This window comes from Meleagris gallopavo, chromosome 2, assembly GCF_000146605.3.
Source record: "Meleagris gallopavo isolate NT-WF06-2002-E0010 breed Aviagen turkey brand Nicholas breeding stock chromosome 2, Turkey_5.1, whole genome shotgun sequence".
NCBI lineage: Eukaryota > Metazoa > Chordata > Aves > Galliformes > Phasianidae > Meleagris > Meleagris gallopavo.
In genome coordinates this window covers 59,529,066-59,541,044 of record NC_015012.2, presented here as the reverse complement: position 1 = coordinate 59,541,044, position 11,979 = coordinate 59,529,066, and the positions used below count along the sequence as shown (strand labels likewise).

The following is an 11,979-nucleotide window of genomic DNA, read 5'->3' as shown; positions in this document are numbered from 1 at the left end:
AAGAATCAATGCTCTTACAAACCTGGCCACAGTTTGCTCATTGACCTTCTTGGAATCTTCCACAGAACGTGCCCTGTTCTGATTTCTCTGAAAATGCAGTCTGCTACTGAAATAAAGGACAGACAGATGAAGAGGAATGTTGTAGATAAGTTTGGGATCTGCTGCCTGCTGCTACGTTTTTGTGGAGCAGTGAGATAAGTGGGTGCTGGTTAGTGCTGAACAGTGTTGGAAATATGAAATACAGCTATGAGTAGGGAAGCCACTTCCAAGAGCTGCCATAAAGGTGGACAAGCAGCGCTGGCAAGTCCATTTATAGAAACAGTTGTCCACTGAAGAGTTATTTTAGATTCTAGTTATAAGCAGATAGAAATTGAAGCCATATATTTATAGTTTTTCAAGTGACCTTCCTTTAAATGGGGCAGTATATTCAGTTTTAGTATTTATGGAAGAAAGTGAGATTAATACTGAAACATCACGCAGATTATGTGTGTGTGCCTTAATATTTGTGTCACACATCTTCTCAGTTTTAAGTGAATCCTGTTGTTGGACATGCACTAATGATGCAGAAGGCATTTTTGTATGCATAGAAGCCAATGGCAGTCTAGAAGTCTTGAGCCCTTCTGTATCAAACAGCACGCTTTATGTCAGATTTTCAATAACCTGTCCACCTAAAAGGCAACATATGCAAGAAAGATGGATAGGTCTGATGTAGTCAGAACATATAGGAAAAAAAAAGGGGCTGAAGCAAAATCCTCAGAAGATCCTGAAGTTGTTTGTGAAGTAGCACAGGAAATGTGGGTGCTGATGAGCACACTGACTCATCCATCCTGTTGCCAAAACAAATAGATGACAACTCCTTTAGAGCAGGGAGGGAAAAGCACTAGACAGCGACAACCAATCACCAAAGTCATCCTCTCTGCAAGCTCTTTTCTAGTTGCACAAGGACCAAGAAGTTTATCAGGCAAACATCATGCTGCTTGCTTTTCAGTTCTCAGAGCACTTCATCCCCACAGAACCCCACAGTAAGGATTCAGAATTTTCTCCTAACCAAAGTGATTGGGCTTTCACGGACAGTCAGATAGGAAAATCCCAGCTCAGCAGTCTACGGATTTCAACTAAAACACAAAAATAAATGGCATCCAAACTGATGTATAGCTATAATAAAAGTGAAAGGAATACATATTTTTAGGTTTAGATAACCACAGTTTTCCTATTGTGTCTTTAGAAGTGAGTTATCCCATACTTGGCCTTTGGACAGCTTTGAACCATCTGTTGGTACTACTCCATGTCGGAAACTCAGTAATAGGATAGAGTGATTTGGAATGTGAAAAATATTCCCTCTACTTAAACTCTCATTAGTAACTGCTTAGAAACTTAGCTCTCAAAAAACCACAGAATAATAAGCCCAAGAAATAGGGCAGATTCTTCCAAAGCAAAATATAGCTAGGATAACAGAGTAATAGTTTGCTGGTTGAATAATGTAATAGTTGGTTGAATAACACTGAAATACAACAGAGGATGAATACCAATTCATACAAAATGATCTAGTTTTGTTCAAACTAGCATTTCTACTTCCCTGATCTTTAACGTCAGCTGGCTCAAGTCATCAGCATGCACTGGTGACAAAATTGTGACAAAATCACAGACTCAAAAAGCAGCTGAGGCTGAAGGCATCTCTGGAGCTCATCAGGTCCAACCCTTGCTCAGGGCTATGTCCAGTCAGTATTTGAAGATCTCTGACAATGGAGATTCTACAGGCAACCTGCTTCAGTGTGTGTCCACTGTCAGAGTCAAAGTGTATTCTTACGTTTAAACAGGATTTCCAGTGTAAGAGTCAGTTTTCCTGATAGGAGTCCTGATGGCTTTGTTGCCACTGAGCATCACTGGGAAAGTCTGGCTCTGTTGTCTTTTCTCCCTGCATCAAGCGTTTACGTCTCAGCCCTCTCCAAACTGAGCAGCCCCAGACCTCTCAGTTTCTCCCTGTATGACAGATGCTTCAATCCTTTAATCATCTTTGTGGCATCTCAGAAGACCTGCTCCATCATGTCTATGTGTCTCTCACACTACAGATGCAAACACTGGATTCAGTACACCAGATTTATCCTAGGGCTTGGGAAAGAATAACCTCCCTCTACCTATATGACAGTCTGCTTCATGCAGCTCCAACTGCTGTTGCCCTTCTTTGTTGAATTTGCTACCTCATGCCCAACTTGGGTACAGTGCCCACTCTGCTGCCAACCACTTGGTGTCTGCCAGGATCCTTTTGGCAAAGCTACTTCCCAACTGGTTGGTCCCCAGCCTGAGCTGTTGCTTGGGATTATTTCTTCCAAGGTGCAGGACTTGACACTTCACCTTGTTGAACTTTCTGGTTTTCCTGTCAGACAATTATTTCTCCAGCCTGTCAGGGAAAACATTCCAGCTATGTTCCTGTGTCATTTCTGAGATTTGAAGGGTCACTACCTAACTGCCTGCCCTTATCTCTAGCACTGATACACATTACCTCCATAAATGGCAGTCAAGTAATGATAACTAGGAAAAAAAAACAACAAACAACACACTGTATTAATTTTTAGTGAAAAGATGCACATTAGAAGTATCATCACTAACTACACTAATAATAATGTTCTCATATCTTAATATTCCAGTGAACAAATCACGAAATTTGATTATGCTCTTGCTGAATGCAGCTAATAGCAAATCTGCAATTTCGCCATGTAAAAGAAAGACCAAAACCTCACAAGCAGATATGGTCTGATAATGAATAATAACACATTGCCCAAGGCTTCTGTGCTGATACAGTATTTAAAGGATTTTTGTGTTCGTTTCTGACTCATACAACTGATGTTGACACATGGACACTATGTAAAGACTATGGATGAAGGCCATATCCTTGGCATAATTAAGCACCAGCAGATGTGTAGGATACAACTGAGAGCTACAAAGAGACAGAAACAAGAATCTGGCAGGCATGCTTCATAAATGCTCCTTCACGTACACGCATTCCCTCACGCTTCTTTCTTAAGATAAGAAAAACACTGCATGATTTGAGACAGCGTAGCCAGCAGTGGTTTCTAAATCATGAATACCCTTTCACCCTGGCTAATAATGGATTTATTTGTAGCAGTTACCAGAGAACACTATTAGATGATGGGCCATTTGGCCTAGTGGTCATTAACGTTGTTTGAGACCACTGGCGCATACCTGTGTCAGGTCTGTGCTCCTTTTTACTGTTCTCCTTGCATCCTCTTGCTTTTCCCTGAACAAGGATGGACTTAAGGAACTGCGAGTCAGTCCTAATCCAAACCTTGACACTGAACAGATTAGTGAAAGCAGAACTCACTAAAAGATGTGTCTTAACTGTATATTTGAGCAAACTAAGGCATGTGCCTGTGATACTTAAAGAGGGGCTTTGTTTAATATGCCTCGGCATATAGTAGTGTCTCATGCAATAAACATTAGTGAAAATGTTTCTTAAAGATAATGTGCAAGAATTAATTGACAGTTCAGAACAATTTATTTATGGTATTTTAATACCAAGTAAATGCATTTCTCAAGTAAGAATTTATAAATCTGGCAGTTTATAGAAAAAAATAAATCACAGCTTCACAAAAAGCTAACTTTCAACAGTTTGCTCCCCAAACCCCCAACACACAATTTACAGTATAATTCAACTGTAGGTAGAAAGTTAACAGCGGTGTGAAATTCTTAAAAAATATTTGCAACAGCAATTGAAAATAAAATTATGATATTTACTCAGTGAAAAAGTAATAGGAATTATGTTTCCCAGTAAAGGATACATCAGAAAAGCAGCAAAAAATCCTCCTTCTACTTATTATGTGCCATCTTTCTCCCTGCCAGAGTCATCACTGGCAAAGGCAATACTTCAGTATTAATCATTGCCACGTTCAGTGTTTTTGGCAAGAAGTCATACTCAGAAGTCCAGTGTTTGAAACGTGTTCTGTCCTCACCCTGTGTGCTCCACCTCCTGTGTCCTTACCTCCTGTGTGCTGTTATTCCTGTTCTTTGGTGCAAGACCGAATCAGTGACAGCTCAGAGAAAGGTAAGTATAACGATTTTCCTATGGATTCATGTCCACTCTCCACTCTTTCTTCACCTCCCCAGTACAAACTGGAAAACCCAGAAATTTTAGTTTCTACACCTCACATTTGAGTACTTACACAAGATGAGGGATTTGAATGTTGGTGTTGTATTTTCACCTCTGCACAAAAACCCAATGCAACCACAGGAGGAAAAATGTTCCTTCTCTAACTGAATTAAAAATCACATTTTCAAAGGTCATTGCACTTGATAACAAAAAGGCAATTCATATGCATTTGATATTAAATATATTGTACAGACCTAAAATTCTGTGCAATCCATTGCTTCAGACACACACATACTTAACATTTTTTTTTAAAGCTAAGCTCCTAGTTGTAATTTAATGAAGAAAAACTTTTTAAAGAGTATTTTTTCAAAGACAAAAATTCCTAAGAACACATACACACACACTTATACACTCCCTTTAACTCCTAGTGCATTTAAACAGATCTTTGTTTTGAAATTCTCCACGTTGTTCCCACATTGAACTTTGCTTTCATTCTAAACCAGTCCAGTTGACACTACACAAGAACGCTTTTTCTCTGGCCTATGCAATAAGGCTGGCATTTATCATGCTGTTGGTACAAACACGAAAGCTGAAGATTATTGCCTCACTCCTTTACCTGCGGAGGATTTAAAGTTTTCCAAGTGGATGCAATTCATTTTTTGCTCCTGCTGCCTGCAAACTCCAAAGGCCAGTTTCAGGTGCTACGTGTTTACTATCCCAAAGCCAGGGTTTTGGGTTGTCTCTGCAAATTTTGTGACAACTTGCTTTCCACAGACGTGGAAAATGAGAGGGAGATATTGGTCCCTGAGATATACTAAATGAGAACAAGAACTAATCACTGATATTTAATTTGGAGTCGACCCTCTTTAAGGAAAACTATGTTAGCTTCAACTTTCAAAATTTTAACAAATAATCACTAAAAATACCCTTAATTTGGACAACAGAATCTATACAGTATTGGTCAAGAAAAGTCTATTGTACAGACTAGTTTTAAGAGTTATCAGTTACTGAGAACTGCAGATCTGTCCTTTGAATAGTGTGCTGTATCAAGTTTGTCTTTCAGAACAAACACAAAAGGGTGAGAACAAGAAGCATGACCTTAACCAAAACATCTACTTACTCCTACCTCTTTAAATGTACAGTTGCAGGACTTGGTGTTTTAAATACTTAAAATAGGCAAATTGACTACAATTCCCAGAAGTCAAACCAAACTTTCAAACTTTCTGATTGATCAATTCAATAGTGCTCTGTTTATCATATCAGTAACCTCTTCATTGCCAAACCAGTGGCAGTGTTTCTTGTTGTCAATACATTTTGAGCTAGTGTTTGAAGAATGTCTACCGTTGAGGGTGTTTCAGAACAGAGGCAACTAAAACAAAACAACTTTGGCAACCACAGATATATGATAGATAGTTCACAGCAGCTGGAAGAATAGTAAGACCTTTACAAAGTCCCATAGTGCACCATTCACTTTTTGCAGTTTGCTGTATAAAGTACCAAAACTCTGAAAATTTTAGCTAAACATTTGAAATTACCTATGAAGTTGCAGGATTTTTTATACCAACTTTCTCAAACAATGCTAGGGCTTGTGAAATTTGAAAGGGTGATGTGAGATAGTCCACACAAAGGCCTCCAGTGCAGTTGGAGTTGATTGGGAAGGGAGCAGAGAAGTGAAGGGCTGAAGATTTAAGTTTCAATGTACCACTCAGAGGTTGCTCAAGGACTGACAACAGATATATTCATGAATTAATTTAGTCACACAAGTAGTATCATCACACTGGTGGTGGAATCTCTTCAGACAAGAAAACAAAATGAAACAAACAAATAAACAACTCAGCTGCATCCAGAGAGTCCATTAGGCAGTCTCATTTATCTGTACCTTAAATAAGAAAGAATATCCATTAGTAACATAGAAATTACTAATATTACAATACTCTGGATTGTTTTTAACACACTATAACACAGCTGAGCTATAGGAAGAACTCAGTATAACCATTTTTTGTTTTCGATTAAGTCAATTTTAAATTCAATTATGCAAATATAAGCTAGCACTTTGTGTGTATGAGAGGAAGAAAACACTAATAAAGACGGGTAAACTTTTAACAAGTAGAAGAATCAAAATACACTAAGTTTATTTTTTTTCTGAAAATGAGCTTAACTTTCAGAAATGTGGGAAATATTGCAACTAACTTGTATAACTTTATTGTGATGCTTGTATGTAAATTAGTGCACAATTCAGCAGCAGCTATCACAAGAAAAACAGATTCTTAAAAAAACAAATCAACAATAAAGGAATGTTTAAGCAGGAAAAATATGGTAGTACTATCAGCATTCTGTGAGAATAAGATGCCACTCACAGCCAATTTTTGGTTTTAGACCTCACTTGAGAGGTGCCAATTTAAAAGCATACAAATGCTTTTCTTTAAATATGAGTCTAACAGAAATTAATGTCACCTTCAGCTGACCTTCACCTCTCACAAAACAAAACAAAGCAAAACAAACAAACAAACAAAAACGACTACAGAATATGCTGAAATCTTTCAGGTGTCCAGCTCCAAAACACTTAAGAGAATCTTAAGGACCCCAGGTGCTACATACAACTTGCTTTAGTAGTTAAATGAAGCAAAATATTGTCCCCTTCTGTACTGGGGAAAAAGAATGAAGATTATATAATAAAGCGCAACAATTGACCCAATTTTGATGAAATTATGAAATACAGTATTGTTCTTCACATTCAGCCATCAGGTGCTGCATGAAAAAGCAGTTAGTTTAGGAGATCTCTAAACAGTTTTTTGCCACTTCTTTAGAGTTAGTGTTCTCTATTCTGCCACAGCAGATTTCTGCTTCACATTTCAGCAGTTGTAAAAGCATGGCTCTGACCTACAGAGGCATGTTCAACAACAGCACTATTGCCATGCAAGACTTACTGCTGTTTCAGCACATGAAGGATGAATTCAATCCTCAGTAGATTCAATCCTCAAACTTAGTATACTGGTGACTGTGTTGCAGTTCTATTGTTTTGTTAAGAGATAAAATGTAACAAATTAATTAATGGAGTCACAGTACTGAAGTTAGTAGGAAATTCTGGTCAGCTAGTTCTGGCATTTAAAAGCAAAAAGGTATTTACTGTAGAAAATGTCTCAGGGGGATGCAGCCTTGCTTCAGTCAGCAACACAAATGTAATGTACCATGTTCTACCCTAACTACACAGCTGAGCAAAACTACTACTTGTAGGTATCATTACTAATGCTGCTCCTTTTTAGATAGTGCCATTTTTTTAAAAAACACAAGAGCTGGAAATTTCTTGCAACTTCTCCTGTCCCAGGTTTAACATGTGAAAATAAAACAAAATACTCAATAGATACTGTTCAAAAACAAGGGTAAAACAGGGTTCTGAAGGCCACTGTTTATTGAGATGTTTTCCACTTGTGGGTCTGAAAGGCACAGAAAAGCTTAGAGAGAAAAAAAAAATTGCTTATTTGAGATCCCACAACAGTGTAAGTTTAGATACATATGCAGGTTACTGATTAGTTGATTTTAAAAAGCAGTAAATCCAGAATTTCAGTTGCCTATTTGCCCATTTAAATATTGATCTTCATATTAATTCAAGCATCCCCATGTCAATTCTAGGATCCTCACCTAGAATTAATACTCAAGTTGCTTAGTTCAGCTTGTTAAAAATTTACCCACTTACCACGGTTGGTTTTATGTTATATTTCATAATCAAGACTGTTCTCATTCACAAGATACATTCCACATTAGCAAATCAATGTCAAACCATTTGTTCAGTTTGATTTTAACTTAGCATTTGTTTAGTTTTATTTTAGTTCTCCTATGAGCTCAGACAGTCTCTTCCATGCAAGGTAAATTACAACTGAGTGGTTAATTCAGGCTGAGTTGAGTAGAAACAGAGACAAACACATCATAACAGCAGCATGCTAGAGTCCTCAACAGCCTGTTTAATAAATACCCCATCCCCCCAGAAAACAAAATAAAGAAAACTAAATAACCACCCCCTAAACAACCACCTAGCATCAGCGGTTGTACTGTAAAATATTTTCCTTGAAAAGACATTTTGAAACAGAACAACAAAGAACAAATGACATAACCATATAAGCTTCTTTCTCTTACCAGATGAATATCTTAATGCAGTGTTTCATTTCTGGCATAAGTACCATCATCCATATTAAGAACTTTCTTTTAAGTAAGTATATTAATAGGTTGAAGATGCATCTTCATTGCATATGCACACACAGTCCCTCTACACAGTTTTTGTAGTTTTCAACCCCACTTTATTGGGGTTTCTTCTCTTCATATCTAATCAATTCATTTATCCACCAGAGTAAAGCAGTAAAAGAACATTCTAAAGATTAAGTAGATGAAGGTTTCTAATCATGCAATAATTCCAAGGACAGCAGAAAAACAAAGGGTTGCATGAAGATAGGTTCCAAGAATAGAAGTCTTCCCTTTACTTGGACCAGAGCCTCAGGATAATTAAAAAGGTTATGAGAAGAAATGCAAGACAAAGGATGGAACCTACTTCTAACTGCAGTGCATACTGCAATGCAGATAATGCAAAATTCTGCTAGGTTGCTCCAACTAATATCCTTTTTATAAACTGTATACAGTCTGTATAGCTAAACAAAGGGAAGTGATAGCATCAGGATTAAAATACATCCAACAACTATGAATTCCATGGCACATAAAGATGAATTCAAGATGGCATTCACTTTGTTCCCTTAGGCACTATGTGACTAATTAACACCCTTAAACATTCGTGTGCATGAACAACAAAAAAGCATCAGTCATTTTTGCTGAAAATAAACAGTGGGGAAAAAAAAAAGCCCAAAAAACAAAACCCAACACTTAAACTAGTGTAGATAGCTTTTTAAGTGATCTAGTTCAAATAGTAACTAACCTGAGACGTACTTTGCTCCGATTAACATTATCATGCTACTCATAATAAAAAAACCCAAAGGCAGACTACAGAAGATACTAGTGTCACCTGATGTCATCCAGAGGAAGGTGTTTCCAGTCAAGCAAATCAAAAGAGAAATATATATATAAATTGCAATGTATGTGTTAAAAAATCATACGAACAGCAAAAAGTAACAATAGCAGTGACATTTGTAGAAAAATTTAAAAAGTTCATGCATAACCCCCCACAATAATTCAAAACAGGCTCTCAACAGGAGGTAAAATGCAAGTTCCATCAACAGAACTATCTAGGTTGAGCCCATTTCCAGTATTATTCAATCTTAAATGCTCCTAGCAGGCAGAAAACAAAGATCTAAGAAAAATAACTCTTTTTGCCCCAGTGTTTACACAAATAATGACTGAGGTTACGTTCTGATAAACATAATCCTTCTCTAATTAGCTGAAGAACTAGTTTAATTTTCTGCTAGGCAGATTTTCTAAACTTCAAAAGAAAATAAAGATATATAGATAAGATACATATCGAGCACTTGGGGTTTTGGGAAATGTAACAGACAATCTAGATATAAGGAGACTAAATCATACTGCACAGTACTGAAGTGAATCTTCTTAGTCATGCTGTTACCTATTTCCCTTCCAAACAGCCTTCAGGGAATTGTTTCTATAACCCTGATGTTAAATAAAATATCTAAACCTATGCACAAAATTTTAAAAGGAAATATTTAGCTTTAGTTTTCAACAATAATGCAAAACACTTAGGCTGCAAGTGTGGGTTTTGGGGGCTGGGTTATATTTTGAAGATTCTTTACTTAAATCTCTTAATTTGAGTAGTAACTCCAACAAAAGTGAGATGAAATTAAATGAAATGAAAGACAAGGCCCACAGATTGCGTGCAGTAGGCTGATTCAGGCCTGAAAACTTTATCTGAAACAGATCTTAAATATAAATTCAAATCATAGATCGTAGAAGACTGCAAGTTTTATGTAATTGAAATCTAACAGATAGAAAATCTCTCTACTTCAAAAGAAAGGTCTTTTTAGTCTCTCAAAAGCATTTGTAATGTTCTATGTGTGCGAGCAATAAGTCTTTGCAATTCTTCACTTTATGATAACTTCCTACTCTTAGTTCTTGTGGGTCAAGCAGGCTGCGATGTTGTTATCAGTCCCTCCTTTATATGCAGCAAATGATAAAGGAAAGATACAGCAAGAAAAATTACTGGATGAAACTTTTCTCTTTTGCAACATTAGTAGAAGAAAGTTCACAAAATTCCTGCACTATCTCTTCTTTTACATAGGATTTTTTTTCTCTTGTAAACCATCACTATTCTGTGAAGCCTACAGTTAGTCTGATTTAATGCCCTCTGATTCTAGAAGCCTGCAAGATATTGATTGTATCATCATTTCAAGAGGAAGACCTATATTCTTGATTTGTTTCCAAAGTGTTTTTAAGTAATAATTTTCAAATAACTGGAATAATTGATGGATGGTAGGAATGGAAAAGGTCACCAAACTCAAGATTAATTAACTAGGCTAGCTGACTAATTAATAATATTTGATCTGCGATAATGTTTGTTTTACCATTTGAAGGAGCTTCAGATGTTTCCCAGTCCATAGATTTCATCACAGCTTTCTTCCATCTGGCATAGCGATATTCACTTTCTGAAAGTGAGAAATAAACAAACAGAAAAATCTGTCAGTGCCTATGAATTCAAATTTAAGTATTTAAGCTTCAAGAACTACACTATTGGCTTTTCACCCTTTTCCATAATACAATTTTTCTGCCTCAAATAAGTATTATAAAATATTATTTGGAATACATTACGTAAAAAAAAAAATAATAATAACCCTTACAACAACCAGAAAAAGAAAAATCATAGTAATGTACAGTAAGGAGAAACAAACTTCAAAAACACTTTTCTGAATGTTCAACAGTTAAAAGATGTACAAGTAGGACAAAATGAAGCAATTGTTATCCATGCAGAAGCCCTTCAGTATTGAAAATACTGTCTTGAAGTAGGAATCCTAGAAGTAATTATAGTCCAAATGGTAGGACAAAATTCTGCAAAAGAAGTTAAAAAATAATTGGAAAGACAAAATGTGTTTATCTTGCACATGGATTAATTATGTCAAGTATGCTCTTTTTGCTTCTATAAGCACTTATGAATGACGAAAAAGTTAGCTAAAATAATGATCAATGTAGGCTTTTTAAAGACAAAATAGGAGTCTCCCACAAATATTTTGTCCTTTCCAAATCTGTGAAAACACTTAAATTCACAAAAGCTTTAGGAGGCATTCTTCTCCTCATAAAAAAACCTTCAAGATTTCTTTGATTTCCTTCCTGAAAGTCAAAAGCCACTAACTGCAGTGCCAGGTACTGAGCTTTTTTAAAAAACTAAAAAGAAAAAAAAACAAAGCAGCTCAAGCCTGTGGAGATGTATTGTTTTAACCTTTTTCCAGTCCTACTAGTCGAATGCTCTACTAGTTAAACAACCCTAAAGAATCAAAACAGCACGTGGAACGCACTTCCCTAAACCAAACGCTACAAAGCTGATCGTTAACATTTGTAAGGATATTTACATATAGCTGGTTTTATATGGGTATGGCAGAGTGCAACAAAGAGTAACCCGATCTGTTGAACATAAAACAGTTTACAGATTCTTAGAGTATATTCAAAGGTTTTACCCTCTGGGTTGATCTGTGGTTCAAATCGTTCACATGTCACTGCTGTCAAATCTCCAGGATTCAGACTCCAAATTCCAACTCCTTCTGCAGCTCCTGCTGCCATAGCAGCTCCTAGAGCTGTTGTTTCAGGCATTGATGGCTTCACTAAAGTAAATCAGAGAGAAGGCCACGATGTTTTTGTAATGAAAGTCGGATGACATCAGAACTAAAGACTTACATATACATCTATATTTTCTATAACTGCTATATAAGCTTCCC

The 11,979-nt window shown here is 36.5% G+C and overlaps 1 protein-coding gene across 2 annotated transcripts in view; it reads right to left on the bottom strand.

Moving 5' to 3' along the window:
- Window positions 1-3,495: 3,495 nt before the first annotated feature.
- Window positions 3,496-11,979, bottom strand: part of GK (glycerol kinase) — a 28,314-nt gene continuing 19,830 nt past the window's right edge. The window contains exons 16-19 of one of the 2 annotated variants that reach the window (XM_010707391.2): window positions 11,722-11,865; window positions 10,618-10,698; window positions 9,024-9,110; window positions 3,496-5,984 (exon numbers count right to left, since the gene is read on the bottom strand). In XM_010707391.2, coding sequence (XP_010705693.1) covers window positions 5,971-5,984; window positions 9,024-9,110; window positions 10,618-10,698; window positions 11,722-11,865 — 326 coding nt within the window. In that variant the 3' untranslated portion in view covers window positions 3,496-5,970. The remainder of the gene's footprint in view (window positions 5,985-9,023; window positions 9,111-10,617; window positions 10,699-11,721; window positions 11,866-11,979) is intronic. The other variant, XM_010707392.2, reaches the window with a different exon arrangement.